General features: G+C 22.1%; 5 protein-coding genes across 5 annotated transcripts; 3 read left to right on the forward strand and 2 right to left on the reverse strand.

The window, feature by feature from the left end:
• Window positions 1-1,959: 1,959 nt before the first annotated feature.
• PY17X_0913600 (casein kinase 1, putative) lies at window positions 1,960-3,901 on the forward strand (the record flags this gene model as incomplete). The annotated part of the gene is made up of 8 exons (XM_721489.1): window positions 1,960-2,076; window positions 2,242-2,311; window positions 2,410-2,558; window positions 2,713-2,785; window positions 2,897-3,046; window positions 3,155-3,331; window positions 3,463-3,562; window positions 3,766-3,901. 8 exons carry the CDS (start codon window positions 1,960-1,962, stop codon window positions 3,899-3,901), a joined length of 972 nt encoding a protein of 323 aa, XP_726582.1.
• Window positions 3,902-6,689: 2,788 nt separating this feature from the next.
• PY17X_0913700 (uncharacterized protein) lies at window positions 6,690-9,086 on the forward strand (the record flags this gene model as incomplete). The annotated part of the gene is made up of 1 exon (XM_723862.1): window positions 6,690-9,086. One exon carries the CDS (start codon window positions 6,690-6,692, stop codon window positions 9,084-9,086), a length of 2,397 nt encoding a protein of 798 aa, XP_728955.1.
• Window positions 9,087-9,737: 651 nt separating this feature from the next.
• Window positions 9,738-12,992, reverse strand: PY17X_0913800 (uncharacterized protein; the record flags this gene model as incomplete). The annotated part of the gene is made up of 2 exons (XM_723861.1): window positions 9,738-12,706; window positions 12,920-12,992. 2 exons carry the CDS (start codon window positions 12,990-12,992, stop codon window positions 9,738-9,740), a joined length of 3,042 nt encoding a protein of 1,013 aa, XP_728954.1.
• A 2,275-nt stretch (window positions 12,993-15,267) lies between these two features.
• On the forward strand, window positions 15,268-17,738 carry PY17X_0913900 (conserved Plasmodium protein, unknown function; the record flags this gene model as incomplete). The annotated part of the gene is made up of 5 exons (XM_022955950.1): window positions 15,268-16,363; window positions 16,450-16,577; window positions 16,684-16,807; window positions 16,945-17,191; window positions 17,333-17,738. The coding sequence occupies 5 exons, from the start codon at window positions 15,268-15,270 to the stop codon at window positions 17,736-17,738; spliced, it is 2,001 nt and encodes a 666-aa protein (XP_022812158.1).
• A 376-nt stretch (window positions 17,739-18,114) lies between these two features.
• PY17X_0914000 (conserved Plasmodium protein, unknown function) lies at window positions 18,115-19,932 on the reverse strand (the record flags this gene model as incomplete). Its single annotated transcript, XM_723859.2, has 1 exon — window positions 18,115-19,932. One exon carries the CDS (start codon window positions 19,930-19,932, stop codon window positions 18,115-18,117), a length of 1,818 nt encoding a protein of 605 aa, XP_728952.2.
• Window positions 19,933-20,020: the final 88 nt, after the last annotated feature.

The raw sequence follows: 20,020 nt of genomic DNA on the forward strand, positions 1-20,020 counted from the left end.
ATTATGTGCTATTTAATACGAAACATTTGCATGTGATGTATATATAATAAATTATAGTTATATAATTATTTACCATTATTCTCATTGCTTCATATTAGATTAATAATTTTCTTTTTATATAATATACTAAATATATATAAATTTATTATGGGTATACACATAAAAATAATATATTTCTTATCGTATATCATTAATTATTGATCAAAGTAAAAACATAAATACGTATTAATAAAAATTGCATAAGAACGGCTGAATAAAAGTCAAAATCAGCATAAACATTTCCAAAGAACGAAGGAAAAAATATAATATATTTATAATAATAATACAATAAAACATAAAAAACACAATTTATTATATTATATTATATTATATATAAAAGATAAATTTTCCTAAGGTGGGGGAGCACACAAAAGATAACGAAGAAATAGTTTTAAACAATATAAATGTTTAAAATTATGTTAAATTAAAACACAAAACGAAACAAATATAATTTTTCTATTTGGTAAGTATTTATGTTAATTTAATATATAAATAAATATATATATATATATATATCCATATAATGTATATTATATAATATCCATGAAGTTTATTTTGGTATCCATTTCGTATAACATATATAACATTACTTGTAGCCATTTTAATATGTGACATTAGGAGAAATTCTATGCACAAATTATTATAATATTCATGTAACATGGAAATCCTGTATGTATTATTACATAGATAAATACGATGTGATACATGTGCTACGTTTTTGATTATGCATATTATATACAAAATTTATATGTGGTATTATCATTATGGACATGACATTGTACAGTCCATACATTATTATTGTATACATACATTAGATATTCAAAGCAGCTAATAAAAATGTAATGTTTACATTGTATGTCATTTAAACATGATTAAAGCATACTTTATATTCTACTTATATGTACATTTTGTTTTAGCATACATGTTGGTATTGTTTTTTCCCCTTCATATATATATTCTATTAAATCATTTATAAACTTATTTAATATTTTTATATCACTGTTTTATTTTATAGTGCATGTTTTTTTTATTTCTTCTATTACTGTATTCCATTTGTGTATTATTAAAATTCTATTTATAAAAATATATTTATATGAAGGACAATATAGCATGCTAATATTAGATATAATTGATGCAAAACATGTACATGTTTTTTGAAATCCATGATTTTCATACGAATATGTACACATTACACTATTATCATGTGCATCTGCTACTTATATATTTATTCACATATATGAAAATAAAATTAGAAACTCCTGGTCACCCTTTATATGTGTAATAAAAGTAAACGTATCAATAAATATTTTTTTTATTTTATATTTTTTACCCTTAAAAATAATTTTAATTTAAAAAATATATATTGAAATATTCACGTGCATAATACTTTTGCGAAACCACTATAATATACATATATTTATTACATAAAAAGACACTTTTAGTAATTAAAATATGAAATCTAGTGAATATATTGGAACAAATTATTTCATTAGTATATATATTATTTTCATTTTTAGTTAATGTTATATTTAATTTTATAATTTAGTATTTTCTTAGGAAATTAAATAAGGGGAGATGTATTTATTTCATTACACACAATTTATATAATTATTTAATATTTCAATTATGGCATTATAAATTTTAATATTTTTTGAAAACATTTATTACATAAAGGAGATATATTGTAGTTTATTTATATGGGTATCAAATATAAAATTTATATGTATATACAATATATATATATATATTTATATATGTTTCATTAACACACGAACTAATTAATATACATGAATAAGTTATGATGTATGTTTTTAATTTATTTTCACAATTTTCTTAATTTTGTTATATTATACCTGTATATAGGAATTCACATATGTATTTATTCATTCTTTTATGCAGTTATAATACAAAATAATAATCATGGAAATAAGAGTAGCAAATAAATATGCATTAGGGAAAAAGTTAGGAAGCGGATCATTTGGTGACATTTATGTTGCCAAAGATATTGTAACTATGGAAGAATTTGCTGTTAAATTAGTAAGTCAAAAACATTTACGAAAAAAAGGAATATAAAATATCATTGGGAGACGTATATAAAATATTTGTCTTATATTACGTTTCACGGTGTTACGTATTATATTCCTTGATTATTATTATTATTGTATGTTTTATTGATATATAAATTTGTTTCCATTATTTTAGGAATCGACAAGATCGAAACATCCCCAGTTATTATATGAATCAAAACTATATAAAATATTAGGAGGAGGAAGTATGAAATATTAAATTCGAATGAAAAATATAAATGTATATATATATATATAACTAATAATCAATCGTATATTTTTTTTAATTTATCTCTGTTTATAGTTGGCGTTCCTAAAGTTTACTGGTATGGTATAGAAGGAGATTTCACTATTATGGTTCTTGACTTATTGGGGCCATCTTTAGAAGATCTTTTTACCCTTTGTAATAGAAAATTTTCTTTAAAAACTGTCCTTATGACAGCAGATCAAATGGTTAGAAACTACTATAAAATATTATATACACATCTATAACCTTACACAAGCTGCATAAACATGTCGTTATAACATATTCATATGAACTATTGTTCTATTACCATAATAATTATTAATATATTTTCCCCTTTTATCAATTTTTACCATCTCACAGTTAAATAGGATTGAATATGTCCATTCAAAAAACTTTATACACAGAGATATTAAACCAGATAACTTTTTAATAGGTACTATGTTGTAAATATAGCAAATGATCATATCAAATAATAATATTATTATTTTTAATTTTTTTTTTTCATAATATATATTTTGTTTCATTCGATTCTTTAATTTTTTAGGACGAGGAAAAAAAGTTACATTAATTCATATAATTGATTTTGGTCTTGCAAAAAAATATCGAGATTCAAGATCACATACACATATACCATATAAAGAAGGAAAAAATTTGACAGGAACAGCAAGATATGCTAGTATAAATACTCATTTAGGTACGTTTTTTTTTTAAATATAATTTTCTTTCTTTTTTTGTTATTTCATGAATAAAAATATACATATATGGAATGACACATATTGGTATAATTTTCGTATTTGTATAGGAATTGAACAATCACGTAGGGATGATATTGAAGCCCTAGGATATGTTCTTATGTATTTTCTTCGAGGAAGTTTACCATGGCAAGGACTTAAGGCTATTTCAAAAAAGGATAAATACGATAAAATTATGGAAAAAAAAATATCAACATCTGTAGAAGTTTTGTGCAGAAATACAAGCTGTAAGAAATAAACCAACTAACTATTTTATATTTGAATGCATATATTTCAGAAATATCGAAAAAACGTTTATACAAATAAGTATTATATATCCAATATAATTTTTTACTCATATTTCTTTTCCCCTTTGCAGTCGAGTTTGTTACATATTTAAATTATTGTCGATCTTTAAGATTTGAAGATAGACCCGATTATACATATTTAAGAAGACTTTTAAAAGATTTGTTTATTAGGTAAGTTATCATAGAAAACCATTTATAATTTGCATAGTTATTTGTAGCATTTCTTATGGAATATACATATCATTTATTTTTATGTTCATCATTCTCCAAAAAAAATAAATAAAAAAAATAAAAAGCATCGTGTGTACACAACATGTATACCTTATATATGGTTGTAATTAAAATAATCATTGAATAAATTACATTTTTTTCAGAGAGGGATTTACCTATGATTTTCTTTTTGATTGGACATGCGTATATGCATCAGAAAAAGATAAAAAAAAAATGTTAGAAAATAAAAATCGATTTGATCAAATTGCAGATCAAGAAGGACGAGTGAAACAAAATTAAAAAATATATGAAATGTTTTTTTTGAAAAAAATGAATACATAGTCACATTTTCCCCAAATAATCAAATAAAAACAAAATTAATGGATAGATAACGAAATATTATCAAGCAAATAGTAATCAAATACAGAGCTACGTTATCAACATTGTTGTATAGTGCAAACCTTTCAAAAAGATGATATTATTATTTATTATATTAGTTTTTTTCTCTCCCCTTATATCTTCTTTCCTTTCCCTTTTTTTCATATTTTTAAATAAAGTGCATTTATATAATTATATCATTTTTAATATCAAAAAAGTAAAAATAAATCGATTCCATAAATATTAATATATTTTTGTGTATCTATTATACTTTACTTAATGAATATATTCTATATACAAATTTAATACAAGTGAAAAGGGAAGAGAAAAAAAATAGGATGGTTAAAATATTATGTGATTAAATTATTTATTTTCTTTTTCGTTCCCCTTCTATTTATTTTTCTCATTTTATATATTTTCGTATCTCTTATTTTCCATTAATACTTTTCTTTTTTATTTTACCCATCATCTTTTTATAATTTATTGCATTATATATGAAGTTGTTTTTAAAAAAATTTAATTTTCCATTTTTACAGTTTATATTTTTTTATTTAGAGTTTTTTTATTTTCTCATTTTAATAATTTTATCATATAAACATATATTTTGAAAAATATAAAAGTATGCAATGATTTTCATAATTGTAAATATGCACTGTTATGTGTAAAAAATTATGTATTTTGTTGTATATGAATAATATTTATGTTATACGCAATACTCTATAATAACTCAAATATAACACACCTATATTAGTATAATGTAAAAATAAAATTATTTATTTTTAGCATTTTTCTTTAAACATATTTTTTCAATTAAGTGGCTTTTTCACGTGTGTAAAATATATATGGTGAATGACGATAACTCAAAAATATTTCTTTAATAATATATATTTTTTTAATATATATAGTATTCTTTTGGTTTCCCCCTTTAAATATATCATGATACAATAGGCATGTATATATATTAATATTAGAGGGTTATATACGTCTATCCCAATATTTACACAACACTTTCAAGTATATATAATTTTATTTTTTATCCAGAAAAAATATATAGAGGGGCTTATACATTTGAAAAGCAATTCTAACCATTTTCTATTCAATGTCCTGACGATAAAATGTGAGTTAAAATGAAAATATATATGCTATTAACATATGATTTTTAGCTATTAGCGTAAAAAAAACATATTCCTATACATGTATATGTGTGTATATAATAAAATGTGTTGATGATTTTTAAAATAGTATGCACACGAATCCATCCCCTTTTAATTCATCAAGCATATTTATAATTCTTTTATAAAGATACTAATATATTTAATAATTTTTATTAGCAAGAATAGTATATATTAAGCCAATCAATGATGAATATATTAAATCTATTTTATTTTTTTCGTGAAATGGGGACAGTATAATGTTCAAATAATACTATATCGTCAAATTACACTTTAAATAAGATACGTATATATATTTTTTTTAATTATAAGCATGAATAGTGTAAGTATCCCTTCGTGTTTCCACATTTCTCTCCATATAAACTATTAAGGTTTATTATTTTCATTATACTAAAACTTAAAACAAGTGTGATTAAAATATTTTCTTTCTTTTTTTGTATAGATTAACACTAAGAAATATATTGGTATAAGGAAAAATATATAGAAAGAAAAAAAGTTGTATGGTATAGTTTTCCTTATATAATAATGTCGGCATATTTTTTATAATATACTGCTGATTTCTAAGTATACATTTTTCTTTTATATATATAAACGAAGTTTATCTCTTTATAATATATTTTTCATGTTTATCAAGGGAAATATAAATTTATAATTATGTATATTTTTTAGTTAAAATTATTGCTGTTTTTTTTTTATAACGACCACAGAACTGGTACAATAATAAATTACAATATTTAATTTTACAAATATATTTTATATTTATAACGAATTTAATATGTAATAAAATTTATACAGATAAGTGTCGTGTTATTTATGTATTACATGTGTTGGCCCATTATATAAAAAAGCGAGACTCTTGAAAAAAAAAAAAAAAAAATAGTGATATTAAAGTGAGAAGAATATATAATGAGCATCATCAATTTTACTTTTACATATTAGTATGAAAGATAAAAAAAAAATTAAATATAATATTATTTATAAAATGTATAAATAAAGGATTATTTTGGATGTATCCATGGTTTGTTAATTATATTTATAGGTACAATTACTACAATTGTCATTGTTGCTATATATTATTGTTATTTTTTTCTTTCACTCTATATTAATATTTTTAAAGGGATACTCATTTTATATTTATTATTTTTTTTTGGATAATTAACTATTATATATTAATTTATAATACATAAAGTTACATTTAATATTATATTTACATATTTTCATTTATCACGCATAAATATTATTTAAGTTCCCTATTCGGGGTATAGTAAAATTAACTTAACATTTTTCAAAATCATTAAGGAACACAACAATAGTAAATATTATATATAATATCGCTTAATAATTTTCACACTCATATTATAAATTATTAACGATCATAAATTGCATACTTACTATTTTAGATTAATAAGGGAAATTATACACATAGATAAATATATATTAACTTTGTGCAAATACGGCATCCTGAAAAAAGAGTAGCATATACCCAACATAAGCAAACACACTCGTTTCATATCAGTCTATGCTTATAAAAGAACAAAATGAATGACAAAAATGAAAATTGTAAAAAAAAAGGTAGCAAAAAAAAGGATGGAGATAATATAAGTTTAGAAAAAAAAGAAAAAAAACGAAGAAACAAACGTAAAAATACTAAACATGTAACTACTATATATAATAAAGACAAATTTAGTATCAATGAAATAAAATCTAGATATTCTTCATTGATTGAGAAAAAGGAATATTCAAAAGTAATTTACGAAATAACAAATGTGTTAATTAAAAATAAAAAAATAAATAAATCCATTGGAACAACAAAAAAAGAAAATAAAACATTTAAATATTTGTTTCAAGAACATTATGAAGAAATGAAAAATGATAATGTTTTATTAGAATTTTTTTATTGTTTATATAAATTAAAATTGTATAAAAAATTAAATGCTTGTTTAAAGTATTACTTAGAAAATGAAGACCAATATAATAATTTTGTAAATATACTATTAGCAGATGTTAGTTATAAATTAAAAAATTTTGAAACTAGCATTAATTTATATGAACTCTTGATAAAAAATGAAGGGGAAAATCAAGTGGATTCTGCAAGTATTAATATGGACAGTAGTTATATTTCCTTTTACTTACAACTAATGTATGAATATAACTTTTTAAAAATTAAAAAAGAAAAAAAGAAAAAAAGAAATAATAAAATAAGTTCGTCTACAACTACAGAAAATCAAATCTCTAATAAAGAAGAAAATGTTCAACAAAATTCTCAAGTTGATATTCAAAATATAAAAGAAAAAATTATCGAATTTACTAACAATTTTAACTCTGAAGAAGTAGAAGATTTTGAACAATTATATAATTATTCTATTTTTTTTGCAATTGAAAAATCCTATGAAAATTCTTTAAAATTTTTGAACTTATTAGAAGACTTATGTAAAAATACCTTAATAATGGATGAAGTAAATAATGATGGAAATAATTCTGAAATAAACAAACTAATTTTAGAAAAAAATAAAACAAATAAAAAAGAGTCATCTCTTTATAATATAGAGATGATAAAAAAAAATAAGATATTTATTCAACTTGGTAAAGCATATATATATTCAAAAATGAATAAAATAAAAGAATCTGTAGATATTTATGAAACCATTTTAAACAATTACGAATTATATATTAATAATTTACCAGTCTTATTGACATCTTATAATAATTACATAGCACTAATAAATAACTATAATGAAAATTTACTTATAAATAAATTACCTAAACTAGTATCGGGTAAAGAAATCGAATTTAATATAAAATCAGACAAATTATTACTTATTAAAAATATAATATTTATGCATAAAGATATCAATAAAGAAATTAGTAGATATCAACTTAGTGTTTTATATTATAATGAATGTCTTGATTTATTTCACTATAATCATAAAATTGATGAACTTGGATTAAAATTACAAAATTTTTCTACAAAATTTAATAACTCTGTATTATTAGATAAATTAAATATATTGGCATATCTTAAAGATAACAATTATTTAAAATGTAAACATTATATACGAAAAAATATAGATTTGGTTCAATCACCTGAAATTAAAATCAAATATATTAATGCATATGCATATATGTCTTTTGAAAAAAAGGCATACAACGATGTTATTGATATTTATTTAAAATATGAACATATTTTTCAGAAACTTGTACATCATTATAAGCATTTTTTTTCAAATTTATTCTACATCTATATATGTGTAAAATTACCAGAAAAAAAAAATCGTGAAATTAACAAAAACAATGAAAATAATGATTCTTGTGAATATAGCATGAAAAATCTTGAACGCGTAATTAACCTTTTCAAAAAATATAAAGAAGCAATAAAAGATGATATTAATATAGTAAATCATGAAACACTGTTTCTAGTTAGCAAATATCTTATATGTCATGAACAAACTGAAATGTTGCATGATTTATTTGAATATCTTTCAACAGAAATAAAAAATGATTTTAATTTCTATTCAATATATACATACTTATATACATATATAAATATAGAAAATGTATATAAATATGAAAGTAGACTAAAAAAAGCGATACTTAGCGAAACATATATGATCGATGTTGAAGAGCTTGAAAATAAATCCATCAACTTTGATACTAATTTGTTTAATCAATCTTTAGATAATATCCATAAAAAACGTAAGAGATCAAAAAAAAATAAAAATAATAAAATAGCAGATTCAGGAGCTAACACCCACAATAATTCCTCTATTGATAAATGGCTACCAAAATATGAAAAACCGGGATTTAAAAACAAAAAAAAAAAAATAAAATCTAATGAGCCTGATAAGGAACCTGCACCTACTGAAGAAACCAAACCTCAACCTATCAATCCTACTCAAGCAAAATTGCAAAACTTAAAACAAAGAAAGAAAAGATAAACAATTGGAAACTCTCCATATAATATTCTAATGTATGTATTTTTTTTCTTAACCAAGTTAAAACAAAACTATTTTGTGATAAAGAAATCGATGCATTTGTATATTTATATTATGATCTTATTCACCTATACCTAAATATTTTATTTTGTGAAAACCCCCCAAAAAATGTTTTTCCTTTCACTCTTACATTTCTTTTTGTTCGTTATTCATTTATTACCACTTATTTATTACTAATTTATTATTATTTTTATTTATTATTATTTTTATTTATTTTTATTTTTCCATTAAAATAAAGTTAAAAAATCGCAAATCCCGCGAAGGAAAAAAGATATGGCAACTTTGAAAAAATAGAAAAACTGTTTCTATCTATTTAGCTGCTTTTTCTCTTTTTCCTTTTTTTAAGTAAAACTTAATCGAGCATTCTCAACATTGATAACAAATGCTCATTAATATGTAAAAAGAGTATGAATAAAAAAATACATGTACATATATACAGTGATGTGGGAAAAGATACAGTTGAGATAGTGCAACTATGCATAATAATACTCGTCTCTGCAAATTGAAATAAACGGATATATGGTCTTTCCAGTTTGGAAAATGCAATGAAAATACGATATTCCGAAGATAAGGGGATTAGGAAATAGAAATTACTTATGCATAATTGTCATCGTAATTTATGTCTCCATAAGACCATATGCCAAGTTTATTTTTTTTTGATTGTAATTCTTCTTTTTTTAATTTTTCAAAAATTTTGGTATCACTAAAATTATCAACATAACAAATTCCTTGATTTGCTATTTCTTCGTTAACACTTTTCACATTTTTATTTGTGGTAAATTGTTCATAATCATAAAAAACAACATGATATATATTTTCTACTTTCTTTTCAAATTTAACATATAAAAATTTATCTAATAAAAGTTGTTTAATATATATCATTAAATCTGGTTTGTTGTCTTCTGGCATTTTTAAACCTGATAATGCAACCTTAATAGCAAATTGATGATAATTTTTTAAACTATATTCTGGGGTTAACTTTTTAATATCTGCAAAATTTATTTCATCTTCATTACCAAAATCTATATATTTTACAATACATTTGTTTTTTGATTTATTTATTTGAAGTATCACAGCTCGGTAATAATAATTATCAATATATTTAGCTAATACTAAAGTATTTTTATTTATATTATTAATAGAAATTTCTGGTATACTTTCTATGTAACTTTTTTTATTTATATCTTCTTGAAATTTTTTAAGTTGATCTTGTTTATTTTTTAGTTGTAAACAAATATTATTTATATCATCTACATATGAACAATAATATATGTTATCAAATTCAGAGAGTTTTGCTTTATCTCCACTTATTAGATTGTTTTCGTTATTTTCATTTATTACTTCAATAGCCCATATATTTCTTTTATTATTTTTAGCTTCTTCAGATGCTTTAATATAATTAGATCTTTCAGTTATATTTTTCAATCCAATATCATTTAACATACCATATCCTAAAGATAATAAATCTTGTGCTATGTCTTTATTTTGATATTTTAATGTTCCAATAAAATTACCACCTTTATCACATGTGATAATACATATTTGCACTGCTCTTTGCATTAAAAGTCTTCTCACATATTTATATGCTTGTATGGCAATATCTCTATATTCGCTTTTTTCTTTCTTATTATTTTTTTTTCCGGTATCTCCAGCAACATAATCATCCTCTCTCTTTCCATTTTCGATATTTCCATTTTTATTTACATTTTCATTTCCTATTTCTTTCAAATTAATTTTTTGAATATTTACACCTAATAAGATAAAGTTTATCATTAAATTTTGAGAAGGAATGTAAATTTTATATTTATTTGCTCCATATATATAATCAATATATGCATTTAAATTATTATATTTATTTAATGTATTTTCAAATGATCTTGCTCTTAGGGCATTTTCACTACCACTTATATTATTTATTTTTATAATATCTAAATGTGGGTTAAATCTTCCTAATTTTTTTTTTTCAGCTTCTTTTTCTAGTGCTTGTAAATTGAAATAGTAATCTGGTTTTTCATTTTCTTGTACATAATTTACCACTTTTGCTAAACCTTCTGCAACCAATTCTTCATTGAGACTAATCTCGTTGTAATTTTCTTGATCCATATTTTCAGATTCGTTTTTTTTGTCATCTTTTGTATTGTTATTACTCTTTTTTCCTTTCTTTTTTTTTCCAGAATTATCTTTATTCGCAATTTCAGAATTTATCTTATCCGATCCTGGTACATTTCCCTTTTTATCAACTTGTTTTTTATTAATTTGATAAACACTAACAAAATGCATCCTTCCTTTGTTATCAGAACATGGTGGTATATAACCCTCGTTATTGCTTTGTGGTGTTTTTACACACTCAGTTACAATTTTCACTTGTTCACCAACTATTTTTTTTTTTAAATAATCTTTTGCTAATAAAGATAATGTATTTAAATGAATATCCGAATTATGTTTTTCACATTTGATCGAACTTAAATATAATCTTCTTTCTTCATTTTTATAATCTACAATAATAATATCTCCATATAATATTTCTATAACTGTTGTAATATATTCTTTTTCAAAATCTACTTCTTTTTCAGAATAATTTATCCATTTTTTTTTCCTTAGTTTTACAGCTTCATCAAGTGCCTTTTTATATTCTAAAGGATTTTCGACATATTTTATGGTATAGTCATTAATATAAGCATATCCATTTTTTAATAATAATAAACATATATTACCTAATTTATAATATATATTTCCATATAAATTTAAATTGTTATCAATATGTTTTATTTCTATTTCTACATCTCTGTTTAATAATCTATATTCTACAAATTTTTTTGTTTCAGTTGCATATGTTTCTTCTTTTATTGTTTCAACATTATTTATTACTTCCTTTTTGTACATATCTACTATAATACCACAAAGAGATATTGAAAAATAATACATTGTCAAATATTTTTCTCCCGTTTGACTAATAGTATTATCTTCATTTTTTTTTTTTGCTCCTTTTCCTCCCTTGTCATTTTTTTTACTTTCATTTTTAACATTATTTTTCTTGTTTCCTTCGTCTTTATTTTCATTTTTTTCCAATTGGGCATAAACCCTCAAATGACCTCCATCTCTCACATGCTCAATCACACAATGAACTTTCTTATTAACCAACATATCATAAATTTTCTTATTTTCATTTTTGTCATTATTAATATTAATTATATTTCTAACAAAATTATTAATATTATTGCCAAATATGCCTAAATTTTTGCTTTTGGCCTCTAAATAATATGGTTCTAAATCTCCATATACATTCGTTTTTACATTTTTATTAAAAACTAAATTTGCATATCCTTTTTCTAATAATAATATCGACAAATTAGTATCCTCAAAATAAACACTACAATATTGGCGATTATTATATACATATTCTAATGTGAATGATACATTTTTCCCTATTATAATTTTTCTGATAAGTTCTCTACTTTCCCATGCAAATGGTTCTTCATTTTTTTCCGAGGTTTGGCTTTTTACGTACAATTTTGGGCACTGTATACATGCTAAACTTACTTGCCTTTCCTGTGCAATGCCATCTGAAAATAGAAAAAATTAAATGCATATATATATAACCATGATGGTTCATATATGAAAAGCAGAAACAAAATTGCAAACATATATAGCGTAAAATTTATAAAATGGTTGAACGGAAATAATGTATCACATTCCTTTAATTCGAACAATATACACTTTTTTTGTGAGTAATTCATATATGTATACATTATGATACTTCATCGTATTTTGCTTACTTTTTTTAGGCCCTAACAAAACATACGTATCCGCGGATATAACCTGCTTTACTACACCGACGAGTCTTTCCATTTATATCAAATAAATACTTACATATAAAAAAATAAAAAACGTTCTACTAATTTTTATCTTTTTCAATTAGTATAATGTTTTACAATATGTAAACATATATATGCAGCTCATGTATCATTTATATATGTACATACATATACATATTTATATAAGATTTTTCCTTTTTTAATTAAAGCTACACATTTATAAATTTTTATTAATTTTTTATTTTCTTAATTTTTTTAATTTCTTATTTTTATACTATAAATAATCTAAAGGTTTTTATAGTACATGCTTTTTTTTTGAGTTATAAAATTTTGCAATATTTAGCAAATCGTATATATTCATTTTTTTACATAATATTTTAAGGCATTAAAAATACTAAATTTATAATTCGAAACTCGTTACCTATATGCACGTTATTGTTTTGTTTATATACCTTAATCAGCATGAATATATATATATATACATATAATATAATTTGTGCATACTATATATGTGCTTGCATAGCGATTATTATATATATTATTTTTTATTTATTACAATTTCTTCTCCCCCTATTAAAATACGCTACGCTCAGTTAAATAGGCAATAGCAATTCCTGGCTATATTTATATTCCCTAATGGTTAGTAAACAAATTACCATTAATAAATACAAAAAAAAACCTTAGTCATGTTCCAAAAAATAAAAAAAAATATATATAACTTAAAAATAAAGTAAAATAAATATGAAATGGTGTTATTTTTTGTTATAATTTATTTTATAAATATTCTATACGTTTATTTAAAGTAAACAATTTTTTTTAATAAAAATTTCTTTTGGCATATATACCTTAAATACCCAAAATTAATTGTGAATTATATAATCCTACAAAATATTAAAAGACACATATATCTTAAGTTTTATAACTACATACCTAATCTTAATTTTTTAAAAGAAGAAAAAAATATATAACTTATATAAAGAAATAAATATGCAAATATTTTCCATTATATTTAATGTTGTAAAATCTTTTGGAATATCTACCAAAGGAAATGAGTAAATATAGGTCAAAAATATGAATATATATACGAATATAAAAAATAATAAACAAAACGAAATTAAACTATTAGGGGTGTGTTCTTCAGGAAATTTCTCAATACGGCTTTTCTTCACCCAATGTAATGACTCATATCATAAAAAATAAAAGAAACACATTTACCCTAACCATGTGCAAATTTCATAAAAAAACTTGTTCTAAAATAACAATACACTTTATCTTTTTGTCTTATACTTATCCACAGTTATATTTTCAATTTTTCATTTAATTATTATAAGATTATATTTAAAAAAACAACTATATTTTATAACTACTATTATGCTTATATATTTGTTTGCATAAAATTAATTTTGTCGAGAAATGCTATATTATATATTCTACTTCGTAATAACAAAAAAGTTTTTTTGAAATAAATTCTTATTAACAAAGCATAATGAAATTGGTGATCATTTTTTTTTCTCGTCTTTTATATTTTTATAAGTTGTACAAATTAAAATGTTGTTGTTTAAAAGAATAATATTTTTTTGTTTTCTTTATTTTTTGGTTATATGAAAAACAACATATTGTTTCCTTACCAAATGTATTTATAGAATTATCGTATTTTAATAAATGCATCTATTTCAATATTAAAATAATAATGGATGAACAAAATTTTCAGAAATTGGGGCGCATGAGAAAAATTATAACATAGCATTGGATATATACATGTATGTAAGTTCACAAATAAAAAAAAAAAAATATATATATATAACATTATATATGATTATAATGTTTTCTCCTTAAATATAATAACATTATTTTCCATAAATGTGTATGCACCGAAAAGCATATTTTAAAATAATTAGTCTGTCAATAATATTAAAAGGGATATCTAAAATTATTCGCAAAAATGTATTGCTATTTATGTTTTTATTATGTTATAGTACTATATGAGTATGCTAAAACTTTTTTGGAATATTTCAGTGCCTACACTATTAATCTTATTTTCGGAGAGCATTTTAAAATATACTAATGTATATTTTCAAAAAAATATGAATTTAAAATGTTATAAATAAATAGAATATCATATTGTGTATAATATAATTAAATATTTATATTAATATCTGTATTAGTGCATAATTTTTTAAATCATTATTTATGTGTGATACTTTATAACAATCGGTAGTAACATGTCTTTAAGACAATAAATAAAAAATAGATGTTTATAGGTAGAGCGAGAAAAAGTAATGATAAAATGTATGATATAATAGGTTAAAATGAAATTAAAAATTTTTCTTTCAATTTTTAAAATAATTACCTTAAAACATGTCGTCAATATAATTGGAAATATAACAGTGTCTACTAATTTTATTTATTTTCAAAATCGGTTATCAAGTAATAAATATTTATTTTCAAATGACAATAATTACAATGATCAATTTTTACTCAATTATAAATATGTATCATCAACAAAAAAAAATGACCAATCCTTCTTACAGCTAAATATGAAATATAATACTCAAGAAAATAATGAAGATGATGATGATAATGATGATACAAATGATAATGATGATGACGAAAATGATGAAAATAGTTCCATCTCCAATTCAAACGATAACAATGATGATGATGAAGAGGAAACTCAGCCTACCACCAAATTTAATGTTCGAAATAGTATTTTTAAAAATGCATTGAAAACCCATGGAAACACTATTCCTACTAATACAAATAAACTTGTAAATGATGACCATAATAAGCGCCAAAAAAAGCATCATCACAAAAAAAAAAACCATCAAGGCGTTATTTCGAATGATGTCGTCCCATCAAATGTCGTTGCATCTAATATAGCTCAACCAACTGCCGTTGCGTCTAATATAGTCCAACCAGCTGGTGTTGCATCTAATATAGTTCAACCAACTGGTGTTGCATCTAATATAGTTCAGCCAACCGCTGCTGCACCTAATACAGTTCAGCCACCCGGTGTTGCATCTAATATGGTTCAACCAACTGGTGCTACAGAAGCTGGAAATTTGATAAATCAAAATGTGGTTAACCCTAATGCTTTAAATTTAAATAATAATGTCAACAATAACAATATTGGGGCAAATGCTAATAATGCAATAGCAGCTGTTTTATCTACGGCTATTACCCCAAATAATAATAACGATGTAAATAGTTCAAATCAAGGGTCACCAAATCAGAGTGTAAATAATTCAAATACTGTTGTTCCAGTTCCTGAAGAACAAAATAAAAATGATATATTTTTAAAAATAATGAATAATAATAATAACTTCAATACAACTGAAATGATATGTAATTCAATTAATTGCACACCGTTAACTAATGATAATAAAGAAAAAAACCCACTAACTGGTATAACAAATATTTTCGCACAGATATAAATATGTACATTGATTTTTTTAGAATTTTTTAATTAATTTATTTTTTTTCTTTTACAGAATGCACAAATATAACATATTGTGGAAGTTGCCCTATATCTAATAGCCCTAAAGATCAATGGAACCTTATGAAAAATTTACAAGAAGATAATATAATAATTTCATCTGGTTTTGTCGATATGACTGATGTAAATAAAAAAATTAAAAATTTCACTTGTCTTAAAAAAATAAATTGTTGAAAATTTGAATTTTTATTATTGTATATACATATTCTTTTTACTGCTTTTTTTGTAGCTTATTGGGAAAAATAATTTAATAAATATTCCATTTCGTTGGGATAAGGTATCATTTGATTTCTCCAAATGTGTACCTGATTTATATAAATTGAGGTTGGCATTTACGGAATTACAAAATAAAGGTATTATAAAATACATGTAATTATAATAACAAATGGTTATGACATTCCTTCAGTTATACATAAAGCTGATTTTTTTCAATAAATGTCATTTATCAGAATTTATATGTATGTATCTCTTTTTTTCTTTATTCCAGGAGACGTAACTGGACTATATAAACAGTTATATCGATTTGCAAATTTCTATTTGTATGCTACGAAAATTGTACAAGATAATAACATGGGAGCACTAAATATATCCATTAATATAAATAATAGTAATATAAATGTATTAAAAACAAATGAACAATTACAGAAAGAAAACAATCCAGTATCGACATGCCCGTTAAATGTGAATAAAATGACAGTGTCCAATGTTTATCCAACCCAAACCTTAGTGTTTTATCAGTAATATACATTGTGCAAAATATATATTCAATACGTTAAAAAATATCAAAAATATTGTATAATATAAAGTTTGAACTAAATATGTATATTTATATGTGGATTTATTTTATTATGTATTATACCCAATTTTTCATTTTACAGGCGTTTGTTTGTCCCCAATGACAGTCAGATAATAAATAGTAATGCTTTCAATATAGAAATAACAAATGATCAAGGTTATAATGTACAAAATTATTATTTTTATGCAAAAATTACTTGCCCTAAAACAGATATTAACATAGAAAATGAAATAAGTTCTATGATTTCCAATAAAAGTGGAGAATTACAAAGTAACACAAATAATCAAACAAATACACAACAAAATTCTAATTTAAAAAATAGTGCTCTCGCAGGAACACAATTATTAAGCATCAACGATAAAAATAATAATAATAACAACAATATAAATTTTATGAAATCTGGAAACTCCAATAACAATAATAAATTGAGTTATCTCATATTTTTCCTTTCAGTAGTTACATATTTTGTGTTTACAACATCATGTTAATTAATTAAAATTACTATGTCTATTGTCTTCGTCGTGTTTTTATTTTATTGCTTTTACAATTATTGCATTTTTGTTTTTATTTTCACTGTTTTATTTTAATTTTTAGTTTCTAGCTTTTTCATCGGTTTAACAATGTATATATATATTTTTTTTTTTTAAATGATTTTCCCCAATTTGTTATTTTAATTTATCAGTTTTATGTGTATATATCTTTTATATTTTATGAAAATTTCAGAATTATGACACGGAAATATGTTTATACAAAAAACCAAAAACACATGTTCGTAAGAGGTGGATATTTTTTAGGTGATTAAAACTGAGAATAAAGTATGGGTATTTGTTTTAAAATGTCTTAATATATATAATTATTTTATTTTTATGATAAACCATTTTTTATTAATAAATTAATTTGGCTTGTAAATATTTCTATCATATTATTCATTTTTTTAATACCATTTTTAAAGTTATTGATTAATTCCTCATTATTTTTTAAAATTGAATTGTTACTTTTTGTTGCATAATTTTTAATTAATTTATTTATATGATTCCCTTTATGTTTCAGTTTATTAAGCTCATCATAATTCAATTCAGCAAATGTGTTATCCTTATATATGTTAATATTATCTGATCGAGTTTTATTTCCACTTTTTTTATTTTCTTCCTTCTCATTAACACACTGTCTAATTTCATCTGAGGCAACTGATATGTCCATCTGAATTTTTATTATATCTTTTATATTTATTTTGTTTTTATTTATAAAATCAATATTTGTGTCTATCAAATCTGTATTCATATCAGGATATTCAATTGAACTAACTTTATGATATAAATAATTAATTTTTTCACTGAGATTATTTAATTTGGTTATGCAATGATTAGATAATAATAGTTTATTATTTTTTTTTGCTCCTAATAAAATATTGAATAAATTATTAATATGCTCATAATATTTATCATTTTCTTCATTCAAAATTTGGAAGTTTTTTTTAACTATTTTATATAATTTTTGTGTAATATTAATATTTCTTATATTTTGTTCATATTTTTTTTTTTGTTTTAAATATTGTAATTTTTTTTTATCCAATATATCTATATAATTTCTAATATCATAACACATTTGAATATATGTTAAGTTATCATCATTTTCTGAGCTTAATAAATAAGGTAATATAATATCAGAACATGTGTTAATATAATGTTTATTATTTTCTACCTTTATTTTACTATTACAAAAATCATTACTTCGTTGTAATAAGCAAAAGTCAATGTCTTTATTATTTTTTAATTTTTGTTCAACAACTGAACAGTTATTATAAATATTGACCATATTTACACATGCCGAATATTCATGTTTTTTAAATTTAATTGGTCTTATTATCAATTTCTTATATTTATTATTACCATAAACTGATTTATATATTTTATTTTTTACTTTGTTATCTTCTATCATTTTTCTTTCATAAGACTTTTCACAAAATGCCTCTCCATTTAAAATTATATTTTTTTCTATATCAAAAGTTTCACAATGAATTAACTCATTTTTATATTTATTTTCCGTGCATTTTTTAATCAATGAAGTGAATAAATTCTTAGCAATATTGCATCGACTATTTTCGTCGTTTTCTTCGTTTGCCTCGTTTTCTTCGTGTATACCATTTGAGTTGTCTATATTGAGCAAGCTACTATTACATTCTTCATTACCCTCATTTTTTTCTGTATTATCATTCTCTTTTTTTATCGATAAAGTATCATCCATTATGTTATTATTTATTTTTTCCAACGCAATTTCTACATTTTTGTCAAGGCCAATATTTTGGATAATAGGACTTACATGAATATTATTCGGTTGACACTTTTTCTTTCCTTTTTGGTCATCCTTTATATCCACATACCTGATTTTACACAAAGGCTTTTGTATTTTACTATAACAATTATAATGCTCCAATCTATATTTTTCCAATACAAAATTTCCTATTTCCTTATATATCAAACAATTTCTATCATAATCGTAATTTTTTACTAGTTCATCATAATATGATAATCCATTTGCAACACTTATACATGTGTCTATTAAAAAATTATTAGAACTATTAAACGTATTTTTAGGATTAGGTTGTTCAACTTTCCCCTTTACATTACCTAAATAATTTAAGATCAGCAAAAATCCCAAAATACACATAAAATAGTTAGCCATTATATTTTATTTTGTATTTAAAAGACCATAAAAAATTAAAAAAACAAAAAAATAATAAATAGATCAACAAAATAAACAAAAAACACCA

The sequence above is a fragment of the Plasmodium yoelii genome (assembly GCF_900002385.2).
Source record: "Plasmodium yoelii strain 17X genome assembly, chromosome: 9".
Classification (NCBI taxonomy): Eukaryota; Apicomplexa; class Aconoidasida; order Haemosporida; family Plasmodiidae; genus Plasmodium; species Plasmodium yoelii.